Source organism: Moschus berezovskii, chromosome 25 (genome assembly GCF_049115385.1).
Source record: "Moschus berezovskii isolate FMDL1 chromosome 25, NW_MosBer_1.0, whole genome shotgun sequence".
NCBI lineage: Eukaryota > Metazoa > Chordata > Mammalia > Artiodactyla > Moschidae > Moschus > Moschus berezovskii.
In genome coordinates, this window is record NC_142484.1 from 12,086,252 (window position 1) to 12,101,579 (window position 15,328).

Sequence of the window (15,328 nt, forward strand, 5' to 3'; positions counted from 1 at the left end):
ACGCAGCGCGGGCCACAGAAGCAGTGAAAGGGGAAGCTAGGGGCTCCCCGAGTTTCTCAAGAAGCGGAGAGCCGGACCGAGGCTGAGCTCGGAGGGAGAGGGGCCCGGAGGGCCGGAGCGGGGGACAGGCTTACAGTCTTGCGACGGGAGCGGTGGAGGAGGCAGCGGGCGGTGGAGGCAGAGGCAGGCCCTGTGAGGGCCCCTCTCCCCGGAGTGCAGGCCAGGTGTCGCCAGGGAAAGGGACAACGGTTAAGAAAAGGCAGCCAACCGGGGAGACCGACAGGAAAGGAGCGGGAGGGGCAGAGAAGAGGCGAGAGAAAGGGTCGGCAGCGAGGATGGCTGGAGGAAGGAGGAAGAGTTAGGGGCAGCAGGAGGGGAGAGGTGAGAGTTGGGGGGCAAACAGGTAGAATCCGGGTAGCCCCCCAGACCCCGTGGGGGCGAGAAAGCCCGGGAGAGGGGACGGGGAGCAAAGAAGGGAAAGGGAGAGGAAGGGGGACCCCCAGGGGGTGAGAAAGGACGGAAGGAGGAGAGGAGTGAGGCCGCGGGGCAGGGGGTGGGTCCGAGCCGCGCCGCAGGGGCCCAGGATGCCCCTGCCGCGCGCCCCCGGGGCGCCCCGGGAGTCGGAGGAACGCCAGCCGCTCCTGGCGCGCAGGCCGCTGGGGCGCCGTCGGTGGTGGCGGGCCGCGGCGGCCGCGGTGCTGCTGGTGCAGATGCTGGAGCGCGCCGCCTTCTTCGGCGTCGCGGGCAACCTCGTGCTTTACCTGAACAGCGCCGAGCTCAACTGGGCGGGCGAGCAGGCGTCCCGCGCCGCGCTCGTCTTCCTGGGCGCCTCCTACCTGCTGGCGCCCGTGGGCGGCTGGCTGGCCGACGTGTACTTGGGCCGCTACCGCGCCATCGCGCTCAGCCTGCTGCTCTACCTGGCCGCCTCGGGCCTGCTGGCCGCCACCGCCTTTCCCGACGGCCGCAGCTCCTTCTGCGGAGAGATGCCCTCCGCGCACCTGGAGCCCGCCTGCCCCTCGCCCGGATGCCAGTACACCTCAGGTGCCACCTACTGCGCGCCCACCCTCTACGTGGCACTGCTGCTGCTCGCCCTGGCCGCCAGCTCCGTCAGGAGCAACCTCACCTCTTTCGGGGCTGACCAGGTGAGTGGCAGAGGAGAGAGAGGGGAGTGTGGGGAGAGAGGGAGGGATCTGGGAGTCAGGCGGCTATGACTGCCAGTGTGACCTCGGACAAACCACTTCCCCTCCCCTGGTCTAGTTTCCTTATTTGAAAGAAGTTGGGGTGGGGGTGGGAGGGGGTCAGGATTTGCTTATTCCAACAACTAAAACGACAACAATAATGACAACCCTAGTTGGCCTTCTTTGACGATGTGTCACTTTTCGTGTTTTAATTCATTTCATGCTCTGAACTACTTACAGGGTGGGTAGTTGTATTATGCCCATTTTACAGATGAGGAGACTGAGGTTTCAGGGTATTAATCAACCTTTCCAAGGTCTCATAGAGAGCAGCTCAAAAGGAGGATATGGCTACCTAGACTTCAGGCCCCATCGGGAGCCCCAGCTTTGTGTGTTATAGCGATGTGGGGGCTACAAGAGGAGCAAGCCTTTTCCTGCCAGCTGTGCCAGAGGTGGAGTCAGGCCTATTTGTTCAGATCATAGCTCTGCCGCTCACGAACCCTTGGCACTTGGGCCAATATCCTACCTGCTGAGCCTTTTTCTGTACCGTTTTGGACAGAAGATGGCACATAGGAGAAATTCAATAGATATTTGCTAACTGAATGGGTAATCACCTGATTTATTGTTGTTCAGTTGCCAAGTCGTGTCTGACTCTTGGCAACCCCATGAACTGCAGCACGCAGGCTTCCCTGTCCCTCACTGTCTCCCAGAGTTTGCCCATATTCACATCCACTGAATCAGTGAAGCCATCCAACCATCTCATCCTCTGTTGCCCCCTTCTCCTCCTGCCCTCAGTCTGCCAGCATTAGTGTCTTTTCCAATGAGTCGGTTCTTTGCATCAAGTGGCCAAAGTATTAGAGCTTCAACTTCATCATCAGTCCTTCCAATGAATATTCAGGACTGATTTCCTTTAGGATTGACTGGTTTGATCTCCTTGCAGTCCAAGGGACTCTCAAGAGTCTTCTCCAGTGCTACAGTTCAAAAGCGTCAATTCTTGGGGCCTCTGCCTCCTTTATGGTCCAACTCTTACATCTGTACAGGACTGCTAGAAAAATACCTAATAGCACAGCTGTATTTTGATAGCTCTACTCAGTGGGATGTTAGACAGTAATTTTTTAAAATATGTAACATGATTTGAAAAAAAATCACTTACCATGTTAATGAGCAAAAGCAATGCAGAACTGCATACAGAATATGATCACAGCCATGCGAAAAGGCCAAGTGTCAACAAAAGGAAGAAACGGGGAAAAACCGTAACAGTGGTGGGAACAGGCCGCTGGGCTAGTTGTACTTTTTTTACCTAACTGTCTGATTTAAAATACTCTTTAATTACTTGTGTTACAATCAGAAAGGGGACATTTTAGAAAGAATCACTGCATCCAGCTGTCATCCACAGTCCAGCATCCAACATAGTCTCCAGTGTCCTTGCCAAGGAGTGACTCACCCAGCCTGTTTGGATTCCTTTGTTGATGGGGGATTCAGTGCCCCCAGGACAGCCCTCTCCATTTCTCAGCCCCCAGTGACCTTCCTTCAGACCAGAAGACCCTCAAAATCTGCCACTGGGAATCTCTCATCTTCCCTTAACTCTCCTCTTCACTGACATCCCACCCCATCCCCAGGTGCCCTTAACCTGTGCCTTGATCTCATTGACCTCCAGAGGGCCTCAGCTGTCTACTGCCTCCTGTCTCTCCCACCTCTTGGTGGCAGAATTGACCTCTCAAAGGCTCGGCCACTGGGCAGCATAGACTTTGGGTGGGGCCGGGCCAGGCTGGAAGGCTGCCTGGGGGTCTGGCTTGACCCCTAGGGCAGTTCAGAAACACTAAAACGATTTGAGGCAGGGATGGACATGATTAGATTTGAGTTCTTTAAAATGGCTCTGGCCACAAGGTAGACAGTGGATAGGGGTCACAAGAGTGGGCACACCAGAGTAGTGAGGGGGGCTGTTGCAGAATTTAGGGAGACAGTCAGATGGGTGATGAGGGTGGGAAGGGTTGGCATCATCTGGCAGAACAGCCATACACAGGAGCCAAGTGTTTTAACACACTTGCTGGTTTCAGAATGGGCCATCCATCATTCTCAACAAAGTGGTTGCTCATTTTGGGAGAACTCATTTATATCCTGAATGGGCTGCCTGCTCTTCCCCTTAGAATTGCAATTGTCATATTCATTTACATCCAATTAATAAATGGAGTGACTGCTCGTTATGGGACTTACTCGATTTTCTGCTTGAAAGTCTACAGCAAGGATTTTCAGTGAGTGGACAGGCCCTTCCCTCTTTATTGCCAAGAGGATCCCTCAAAATCTCTAAAGGGATGCAGTTTTAAAAGCATCTGTGTGATCTCTAATCTTACATTTGGAAAAAGAACAAAATACCTAGTTATCTTTTTCCTAGTGCAATCACAGAAGTTAAAGCTTGACAAAATCTGCTTAGCTAATGGATATATGTATCTCTGGGTAGAAGAAGAATGATAAGTTCTGAGATTTGGGGAGTTGTTGAAGGGGTGATGGGGTACAGAATTGCTTATTTAGAGAGGTGACTTCCAGAGCTCACTGCTTTTTCAGATTTCAGATGTCCGGGCTCTGCCCCAGACCTGCTGAGTCAGAATCTGGACCAGGATCTAGGAGCAGGACAGCTGCCAGTACAGTTGATGCAAGGCAGCAGACCAGAAGTGGGCCTGGGGCTTGGCTGTCGCAGACTGATCCAAGCCCTGGGTAAAGATTTTTCAGCCTTTCTGCCCTTGCTGGTGGGCCTGAATATTTTTTTTAAATCAGGCCAGAGTGTGCTCTTGGGGCTGCGTCTGGGATCACTTCTGCTTTCCCTGATGATGCCAACTTTGTTTGACTGGGAGGCAAGTGGGGTGGGGGCACAATAGAAAATGCTCTTTGCATCTCCAAACTGCAGAGGAAATTCTCCATCGGACTTTTGTTCTTCCAGTAATACTCATGAATCATATTTAATAATGTGGAGCAGACCTGAGATCTCGACTGGCTTTTTTCTGACTATGAAGGTTATGCACACTAGGGTCTGCTCAAACACAAAGGGATAAACCAGCTAGAAATGAACAAAGTGGCATCAGAGACATCTGTTGTGTGCACCACTTAGTGACAATAAAAAAGCAATGTGTGTCAAGGGCATGAAGAAACAGCTGCGCCAAAATGTCCTTATCATTAGCAAATGACTCCCAAGGGAAGGGTTTATTCATTCATTCGACAAATACTATTGAACATCTACTTAGTAATCAGGGATTAGGAAAGTGCTAGAATGCCCACCCACTGATGCAAGAAGTGTCTCTGTAGGAGGGTCATGCAGTCACAGAGAGTATGTCATGGCAGGGTGCCACCACCCCTCATTGGCCCTCACTCTTACCCCTGCCTGGCAGGTGATGGATCTTGGCCGCCATGCCAGCCGCCGCTTCTTCAACTGGTTTTACTGGAGCATCAATGTGGGTGCCATGCTGTCGTTGCTGGTGGTAGCCTTTATCCAACAGAACATCAACTTCCTGCTGGGCTACAGCATCGTCGTGGGCTGTGTGGGCCTGGCCTTCTTCATCTTCCTCTTTGCCACCCCCAGCTTCATCATCAAACCGCCCACAGGCAGCCAGGTGTCCTCCATGCTCAAACTTGCTCTCCAAAACTGCTGTCCCCGACGGTGGCACCGGCGCTCTGCCAGGTGAGAAGAGGACTCTGGGGGGAGGGGCCAGGTGATCCAGTTGAAAGAGACTCTGGATCAGCTCCAGTGGTAGCCCTTCATGATGATGGGCACCTCTCTGCCTGAGGATGGTGATGGAGATGAGGGGGTGGTAATGTTGACAGTGGACTAACTGTAGAAAGTATGAGGATGTTAACAGTCTTGACAGTGATGGAAGTGGTGAATATAGGGATGACGGTGTTATCAGTGACAATAACTTCTGGCAATAAATGCTGACCATGGCAGCAGAAGTGGTGGTTGTGGAGATGGTGGTACCAGTGAAGGCACTTGGGACAGAATTCTATACCACCTTGATATTAAGTATAAGAAAGACTAAGAAGTCAGGCAAACCAGTTTCTTTTCCCAAGGGAGGAAAACAATCCCCAAGAAAAAGAAATGCAGCAAGGCAAAATGGTTATCTGAGGAAATCTTACAAATAGCTGAGAAAAGAAGAGAAGCAGAAGGCAAAGGAGAAAAGGAAAGATATACCCATTTGAATGCAGAGCTCCAAAGAATAGCAAGGAGAGTTAAGAAAGCCTTCCTAAGCGAACAAAGCAAAGAAATGGAGGAAAACAATAGAATGGGAAAGATTAGAGATCTATTCAAGAAAATTAGAGATACCAAGGGAACATTTCATGCAAAGATGGGCACAATAAAGGACATAAATGGTATGGACCTAACAGAAGCAGAAGATATTAAGAAGAGGCAGCAAGAATATACCAAAGAACTATATAAAAAAGATCTTAATGACTCAGATAACTGTGACGGTGTGATCACTCACCTAGAGCCAGACATCTTGGAGTGTGAAGTCAAGTGGACCTTAGGAAGCATGACTACGAACAAAGCTAGTGGAGGTGGTGGAATTCTAGTTGAGCTATTTCAAATCCTAAAATATGATGCAGTTAAAGTGCTGCAGTCAATTTGCCAGCAAATCTAGAAAACTCAGCAGTGGCCACAGGACTGCAAAAGGTCAGTTTTCATTCCAATCCCAAAGAAGGGCAATGCCAAAGAATGTTCAAACTACTGCACAATTGCATTCATTTCACATGCTGGCAAAGTAGTGTTCAAAATTTTCCAAGCCAGGCTTCAACAGTACATGAACTGTGAACTTTCAGATGTTCAAGCTGGATTTAGAAGAGGCAGAAGAACCAGAGATCAAATTGCCAACATCTGTTGAATCATTGAAAAAGCAAGAGAATTCCAGAAAAACATCTACTTCTGCTTCATTGACTACACTAAAGCCTTTGATTGTGTGGATCACAACAAACTAGAAAATTCTTAGAGATGGGAATACCAGACCACCCTACCTGCCTCCTATGAAACCTGTGTGCAGGCCAAGAAACTACAGTTAGAACCAGACATGTAACAATAGACTGTTCAAAATTGGGAAAGGAGTACATCGAGGCTGTATATTGTCACCCTTCTTATTTAACTTATATGCAGAGTACATCATGAGAAATACCAGACTGGATGAAGCACAAGCTGGAATCAAGGCTGCTGGGAGAAATGTCAATAGCCTCAGATATGCAGATGACACCACCCTTATGGCAGAAAGCAAAGAGGAACTAAAGAGCCTCTTGATGAAGGTGAAAGAGGAGAGTGAAGAAGCTGGCTTAAAACTCAACATTCAAAAAACTAAGATCATGGCATCTGGTCCCATCACTTCATGTCAAATAGATGGGGAAATAATGGAAACAGTGACAGACTTTATTTTCTTGGGCTCCAAAATCACTACAGATGGTGACTGCAGTCATGAAATTAAAAGACACTTGATCCTTGGAAGAAAAACTATGACAAACCCAGACAGCATATTAAAAAGCAGAGACATTACTTTGCCAACAAAGATCTGTATAGTCAAAGCTATGGCTTTTCCAGTAGTCATGTATAGATGTGAGAGTTGGACCATAAAGAAGGATGAGCACTGAAGAATTGATGCTTTTGAATTGTGGTGTTGGAGAAGACTCTTGAGAGTCCCTTGGACTGCAAGAAGATCAAACCAGTCAATCCTAGAGGAAATCAACCCTGAACATTCATTGGAAGGACTGATGCTGAAGGCAGGAGGAGAAGGGGATGACAGAGGACAAAATGGTTGGATGGCATCACCAACTACTCAATGGACATGAGTCTGAGCAAACTCCGGGAGATGGTGAAGGACAGGGAAACCTGGGATGCTGCAGTCCATGGGGTTGCAAAGAGTCAGACACCACTGAGTAACTAAACAACAGGGGAGGAAAGTTCTGAATAACCTTGCATATGCACAATGGCTGCCTTTTGCCCTTCTCTTCCCTGAGTTTATTGACTACTTATGCTAAGCAAACCTGTCTCCAGACTGTGGACCCAGTTACAGCTCCTATCTGTGGAATCCAGACAAAAAAGGTATAGCGCATGCTTTCTCCCAACCTGGTACATTGCTGTAAGGTTTTGTTTGAATGATCCATTGCTGCCTAACAAACCACCCCAGAACTTGGTGTCTTAAACAACCACCTTTTTTTGCCTCTCAAAATCCTGTGGTTCACTGGGCTCACCTGGGTAGCTTCTTGTGATGTCATGGGGGCTGCAGTCACATGGGGACTTGTAAGGGTTAGAACATCCAAGACAACTCACATTCCTGATTGGCAGTTGACGTTGACTGTCAGCAAGCACACCTTGGTTCCCCTTTGTGTGGACTCGCCCCTGGGCCGCAAGGTGTTTGGGCTAGGAAAGAAAGGAAGCACTCCAAGAGAAAATGTCCCAGAGGGCAGGAAGTGGAAACTTTGCATACCCTGAAGGCCTTTTGGAGTTTCAGAGTCCCAGAGCATCACTTCTTCCTCTTTCTGTTGGTTAGCACAGTCACAGGCTTGCTCAGATTCAAGGGCAGGGCAGATAAACTCCATCTGTCAGGCAAGAAGCCGCATCACAAACTGGGAGGGGAGAAGCTCATGATCACACCGCACTGGTATGGTCCCTTTGAACCGAGGCTCTTGGGTGAGAAGGGATTGGAAACTTCTTAAGACAAAGGGCAAAGGGTAAAAGTTGATCTTTCCTGCCTCCTAATAATGTCCCTTCCACCCCTACCTCTCATTCCTTGTTCTGTAGGGAGAGGGCTCTCAGGTTGCCTGTTAAGGAGGATGGGCTTGGAAACCACACCTGGGGAACTGGAGTGTCTCAAATTGTAATGCCTTTTCCCCTGAGTCAGGCATGAACGGTAGCTTCCCTGATTCCCGGGCAAATCAACACTATGAGCCAAAAAATCCCGCAAGACTCTGGTCACCACAGCCTCTGGTCTTACTTCCCCAAGGACCGGAGAGACTGAAGCTCTAGGATGGAATGAATCTTGATCACCACCTCTGCTTCAGGGATGATAGTGATCATATTGACAGTGGCATTGCCAACACACACACAAAAAAAGAATGGTGATAGCAATGAGAACTCCGTGGAGAGGATGGCTTTGGTGACTGTGGTCACCGTACTAATGATGCTGATGGGCTGCCAATGTTGATAATGTTGGTGAAAGTGATGCTGATGGTGGAGTGGAGGAGAGGAGGGCAGTGATTTCCAAGATGATGGCTGTGATAACTGGTGATAGGGGAATGGGATTAAAGTAGGGGATGATGGTGGAGGTGGGAAGGTAGCTGTGGTGGTGGTGACAGTAGCTGCCATTTAATCTGCTGCCTCTTTGACCCCTTAGAGACCCTCCCAGTGCCCAGCTGCTGCCCGACCACAGGTTTCCCCAGCCTGGCCCTTCCCCCCAAGAGGACATCGCCAACTTCCAGGTGCTGGTGAAGATCTTGCCCGTCCTGGTGACTCTGGTGCCCTATTGGATGGTATACTTCCAGGTCAGCACCCCTGCCCTTTCACTCTGGAGGAAATGGCGCCCTAGGCCCCACAGTAGTCTCATCTCTCACCATAGATGCTCTGGGCATGTGGAATGAGGGTGGTGTGGTTCAGTCACTAAGTCATGTCCAACTTTTACGACTCTATGGGCTGTGTAATGTACCAGGCTTCTCTGTCCATGGAATTTTCCAGGCAAAAATACTGGAGTGGGTTGCCATTTCCTTCTTCAGGGGATCTTCCCAACCGGGGGATCGAACCCCCATCTGCTGCATTGCAGGCGGATTCTTTACCATCTGAGCTACCAGCCCCTCCCTGCATCTCCCCTGTGGAATGGGGGAAGGGATCACAAAGTGAACTGCTGCCTTGTAGCAGCCAGGTGGGCCCTGATGAAAGCTGTCCCAGTAATTACATTCCCTGAGTGCACAAGGAGCTCTGGAGACGGGTCTAAGGCCCAGTGCCTGAATGAATCACCCCATTCCTCCCAGCCTCAGTTTCTCATGTTAGACTAGAGGCTCAGACAGCTCTGAAGCATTCAGATTCTCCAACTTGCCAACGAAGGCCCAGAGAAGGTGGGTCCGTTATCTGAGACCCTACAGCAAGTCTGAGACAAGCTCAGCACCTCGAGTGCTTTGCAACAGAAGTTCCCAGCCCTGGCTCTGCCTCAGAATCCCCTGCAGAGTTTTTAAAAATATACAGATTCCCAGGTCTCACCCACAGATTCGTGAAAGAGAATTGCCAGGGGAGTCTCTCGTGTAATAAACTTCTCAGATGATGCTAACTCTCAGCGAGGTTTGAGAACCACTGCTTCCTCCTGCCCCACAAAGTGTGTGGGTATGTGGAGGGTGGGCAACTAACTCCAACCTCTAAGCCCCAGGCCCCAAAGTCATTGCCTCCCATATCTGCTGTGTAGGAATCTTGTTTCGAGATGCAGAAGATGGAGGTCGTTCAGGGTCAGCCTGCTACTTGGGGACAGCACAGAGGCAGAAACTGTCTGTGACGGGATGTGTGTGTCCATGGCTGATCCCCAGTCACACCAGTTGTTAGAACACTGACATCCTTCCATAGCAGTCAGCAAACAGCTGCTGCCTTGGTCAACACAAGGGCCTTCCGCTGCCCCCTGGCCCTTCTGTGGGATTCTCTCGGATCCCCCTCCCTCACAGAGCAACTAACAGGGTAGTTAGTTAGTCCTGGGATAGCAGGACCCCCTGGAGTCTGCTCCTGCCGCTGTGTCCAAGGACACTCTGGTGGATCAGTGGCTATGCATCCCCAGTTGTGTCAACCTGTGTGACTCAGCTTGGCTTCAGTGTCAGATAAGAGTTCCCCATGGAGCCAGCCATGTCATTATCTTCTCCATGTCAACAAACATTTATCCACGAGTACTCTATGCTGGCCCTGGAGACATGAACATGAGCCAGACCAGCTGGGACCCCAGCTCTGGAGCAAAGCTGGACACGTAGCCCTCAGGCCTGGGAGCAGAGTGACGGAAGCTCCCCAGGAGCGAGAAGAGTGGTGCGGTCTCTTCTCCCTGAGACTAGGAAAGGGGACAGCTGCCTGGCCACCGTGTACTACTGCAGAGGAGTGCCTGACTTGGAGCTGGGAGTGTCCTGGGGTGGAGGTGAGGTGGCCAGCTCTGTTCCAGCCTCATCTCTAGCTCTCTCGGCAGATGCAGTCCACGTACGTCCTGCAAGGTCTTCACCTCCAAATCCCGAACATCTTCCCCAACTGCCCTACCAACAGACCCGAGGTTCTGAGAGCCCAGGGCAGTGTCTATAAGGTGAGAGACACATGTGCGTTCAGCCCCGATCTTGGGCCAGGCTGGGGGCTTCCTCTGAGAAAAGGAAGACTGAAGCAGCCTCCACACTCCCGTCCACCAGTGGCAGAGCATCCTTGGAGTATAGAAAACGCACCTGGAGGTCCAGGCATCGTGCCCCAAAGCTCAGCTGTAGCTTGTACAAGACTTCAGGTCAGCTTCACTCCACTGCTGCTCTGAAGTGGGCCTCACTTCCCAGTTTGCACCAGACCCTCAGATCAGACACACTTGGGGCATCCTCATCTCTTCCTTACTTGCTCTCTCTCTGGAACCCCCAGATACTCAGATCTCTGCCTTGCACCAGGACTTTCCAAACCAGCTCCTTGTCATCTCAGAGACACTTAAAACCAAAGACTCTTCAGAACTGGCAGATAAATGACATATTAGGTGGGCAAAAAGTTCATTCAAGTTTTTCTGTAACACTTTATGGAAGAACTCCAATGAACTTTTTGGCTAACTGAATATTTGCTACTAAACCTCATTCCTTGCCCATGGCAGACATCACTAATCAATCTCAACATTCTTTCATGCTTAGCCCATGAATGTTCAGGCAGCCACAGCCAATTGATAGAAGTTAAAGGAAGCTGTTTGCCATCCCTGATCTAATCCGTCCCCAAATTGCACAGCCGAGGAGTGTGCATTCAGGGGAGGGGAACAGACTGACTCTGGGTCACGCAGGGACAGTCTGGATGGAGTCCAGGTCTGCCGACTCCAGTCCAGAGCTCCTTCTGCTCTGCTCACCTGCCCCTCTTGGTTTCTTCTTGTAGATCCCAGAAGCCTGGCTGCTCCTGGCCAATGTCGTGGTGTTGCTGATCCTGGTGCCTGTAAAGGACCACCTGCTTGACCCTTTACTGCTGCGCTACAAGCTGCTTCCCTCGGCTCTGCAGAAGATGGCACTGGGGATGTTCTTTGGTTTCACCTCAGTCATTGTGGCAGGTGCAGTGTAGAGACTGGGGGAGTGGGATGGCCTTTGTCTGGGGCTGGAGGGAGGCTGGGTCCCCCAGGGGCTGATGCTGGAGCTGTGGGTCTGGGCCAAGTACGCCCTCCACCTGTGGGTGTCAGTCTTGGTTTCTGGAAGGTGTGAGCTGAAAGAGACCCTTCTCCTTGAGTCCAACCTCTTCTCATTTTTGACAGATGAGGAAGCTCAGGTTAAGAGAGGAAAAAAGATTTTCCCCAGTGGGATTTAAGCCCCCTGAAAGCAGGGATTTTTTTTTTTTTATTCACTGCTATGAATAATGAGGGCTTCTCTGGTGGCTCAGATGGTAAAGAATCTGCCTGCAATGTGGGAGACCCAGGTTTGATTCTTGGGTCAGGAAGATCCCCTGGAGAAGGGCATGGCAACCCACTCCAGTATTCTTTCCCAGAGAATCCCATGGACAGAGGAGCCTGGCAGGTTACAGTCCACGGGGTCGCAAAGACTCGGACACACTTTGTTGAATGACTGAACAACAGCATGGATAATGAACATAGGTGCTCAATAAGTGTGTAGAATGTGTTTTCCAAAGACACACAGCTGTTCAGTGGTTGGGGGACTTTTACAAAAAGTATTTACTATTTATTCTCTTCCTTCTTCCATTTCAAAAGGATTTGAAGCTGTGAGGCCGCTTACAAGAAAGGGCTCTGATAAAAGAAGCTTTGCATGCTACTGCACCGACCTCGGCCCTTTCACTTTGTGGCATAATGATCCTGACGTTTCTTAGTGTCTCTGAACTTCATCTTTAAAAAGGAGAGAGTAATTCATGCAGACACTATGCAGGGCCTGGGCTCTGCCCTCATGGAATGTGGTCTAACAGGAGTGTTATGAGGATTAAGTAAGATGAAGTCAGTAAATCACTCAGCACCATGCCTGGATCATAAGTAGGAGCCAGAGGAATTAAAGCTCAGTAAACAGTATTGTGTTTGTTTGCTGAGGATGGAAGGATGAAAACCAAACTAGACTGTTCTTCAGCTAGGTACTTTGGTAAACTTTGTCCTATATCACCCTCACAAGAATCCTGGGATTTTTATTCCTGCGTGTGTGCTCAGTCGCTCAGTCATATCCGACTCTGTGACCCCACCAGGCTCCTCTGTCTATGCGATTCTCTAGATAAGAATACTGGAGTGGGTAGCCAATACCTTCTCCAGGGGATCTTCCCAACCCAGAGATCAAACCAGTTTCCTGCATTGCAGGTGGATTTATTGCCACTGAGCTTCTTGCATAAAAGTACTGCGTCTCAGAAAGGTTAAGTGATTGACCCAAGGTCACACAGCTAACCAGTGGCAGGGCCATGACTAGAACCCAAGTCACTTAATTACATAAATGGTTTTCATTCCATGAGAGCACAGCTGTCTCATAAGCAATGAAGGGAGAGAAAATAAACTTGAAAGCCAGGTTAGAAATGCTACTGTTAATACTTGATGTTGCAGCAGTCATGTGATACCATGGGAATGGGCCAGCTTAGAAACCAGACACATGGAGGCACAAGCATATCCCCAATTACTTATCAGCTTTGTGACTTGGGGCTGATTGCTTGAAGTTCTCTTTCTCATTTACAAGAACGCATACTTGGTGTCTCACCCATAACAGGCTCTCAATTAATAAGAGCTGTTACTGTTATTGAGTGCAAAACCTAGTTCTGAGCTTCTTAGCAGCCAAGGCAAAAAGGGAATAGTTGGAGGGCCAGTATTAATTTCCTTACCTGATGCCTGGTCAGTCACTAGCTACTTAATGAATACCTACTACGTGCCAAGCTCTGTCATGGGCAAAGCTGCCTAAAGGCTTCCCAGGTGGTGCTAATGGTAAAGAACCTGCCTGCCAATGCAGGAGACATGAGACACGGGTTCAGTCCCTGGGTTGGGAAGATTCCCTGAGGAAGGGCATGGCAACCCACTCCAATATTCTTGCCTGGAGAATCCCATGGACAGAGGGACCTAGTGGGCTGCAGTCCATGGGGTCGCAAAGAGCTGGACATGACTGAAGAGACTTAGCACAAGCTGCCTATGGTGGATCTGACTGTATTCCTTCTCTCTGCCACCAGGAATCCTGGAGATGAAGCGTTTAGAATACATCAGTCACAACCAGACAGTGTCCCAGCAGATTGGGCGGGACACGTACTACGCAGCACCACTGTCCATCTGGTGGCAGACCCCTCAGTACCTGCTCATCGGGATCAGTGAGATTTTTGCCAGCATCACAGGTACCCTGGACCCCTCCCCTGCTCTTGCACAGGTGATGGGCTCTGCCTGGTGGTTGAAGTAAGAGGTATCATGGGCTCAGCCTCTGGAGCTTGTCTTTGTGGAGGCAGGCAGGATCTTCTGAGCAGGGCTGCAGTCACCCAGTGGGGACTTGTCAGCACTAATCCCAGTGGGGATTCGAGGTGAATAAGACACTTCCCATACCAACTTCCCCCCAATCCCCCTGGTGCCATGTTCCCCACCCTCTGTGTCTTTGCACTTGCTGTCCCCTCTACCTCCCTGTTTCACAGATTGGATGTGAACTTCCATTTCCCCTTCAGTCTAAGGGGACTTAGACTTCCCCTCCCAGTCTAACTGCCGTCTCCTCCACGAACCCGTCTCTAAGGCCCCTGGGCAGACGGGGGTCCTCTCTGCCCTCCCTTTGTTCATGTGGCCCAGGGCAGAGGGAACAGGGGCGGTGACAGACTTTGGGAAGAGACTTCTGAGGTTGAATCAAAATGATGTGGTGATGATGTGAGAGCTGGGCAGAGAGGGTAGGGGAGAGAGAAGGTGAAGACTGGGCTGGCTCAGCGGTGCCATCTTTGAGGTGGGAGACCCAGGAGGAAGGGGCAGAGGGGAGACAGCAGTGTGGGAGCAGCCAGGAGGGCATGTCCAGATAGGGAAGATGAGCCGGGCAGAGGCAAGGGGCCATCTGGGGGAGGCCAGGAGGGAGGCTTGGTGGGGGCAGGGTGGGGGCTGTGGCCCAGCAGACTGGGGCCTGAGCCTATTCTCTGCTCCTCCCCAGCCCCTTGGGTAATCCTTCCTCCCTCTCTGCAGGCCTGGAGTTTGCATATTCAGAGGCCCCACGCTCCATGCAGGGCGCCTTGATGGGCATCTTCTTCTGCCTGTCCGGGGTGGGCTCGCTACTGGGCTCCAGCCTGGTGGCACTATTGTCACTGCCAGGGGGCTGGCTGCACTGCCCGGAGGATACTGGTGAGTCTGGGGGCTCCCCGGGAATGGGACACGGTTGGAAGGAGGCTTAGAAAGGGGGAGTCGATTGCTAAGTGCTTTGACCCCAGGCAGAAGGAAATCGCATGTTAGACTCAGGAGAACAGGGTTGGAGCCCAAACGCAACCTACCGCCCACAGCATGGCCTCCCCTCCTTGGGCCTCCACGACGACCCTAACTATCCAAAAGGAGTCTATGAATTCAGCAGACCTCCAAGGCGCCTTCCTGCTTCTGGAACCCTGCCAGTCTAGTTAAGGGTCACATTTCTTGGTCTGTTTTAAGCCCCTGAGAGAACAGCCAGCTAACAGGACATTGTAGACGCCACAGGAAACACCCAGGGCAGCCCAGTGCTAGAGGACCATCAGCCCAGTGCGTTCAGAGCCCACCCATTGCCCACTGTGACTTCAGCTGCCAGCCCCAGGAGAGCCCCAACCTGACCCAAACACCAACCCCTCCTTTCTCCAGGGAACATCAACAAATGCCGAATGGACCTCTACTTCTTCCTGCTGGCTGGCATTCAGGCTGCCGCAGCCCTGCTGTTCATCATGATCACTGCTCGCTATGAGAGGGCGGCCAAGGGCCCAGCCCCCCAAGGCTGTCCCAGGAGGGACAGTGGCTGAACAGGGCTCCCATCCCCCACCCTTGCCTCTCTTCCCCCAACACAGACAGCGGCAGTCCCCA

General features: G+C 51.0%; 1 protein-coding gene across 1 annotated transcript; it reads left to right on the top strand.

Moving 5' to 3' along the window:
- Positions 1-5: 5 nt before the first annotated feature.
- SLC15A3 (solute carrier family 15 member 3) lies at positions 6-15,328 on the top strand. Its single transcript, XM_055415833.2, has 8 exons — positions 6-1,142; positions 4,556-4,845; positions 8,531-8,678; positions 10,340-10,450; positions 11,254-11,422; positions 13,504-13,662; positions 14,477-14,632; positions 15,113-15,328. The coding sequence occupies exons 1-8, from the start codon at positions 585-587 to the stop codon at positions 15,265-15,267; spliced, it is 1,746 nt and encodes a 581-aa protein (XP_055271808.2). The 5' UTR covers positions 6-584; the 3' UTR covers positions 15,268-15,328.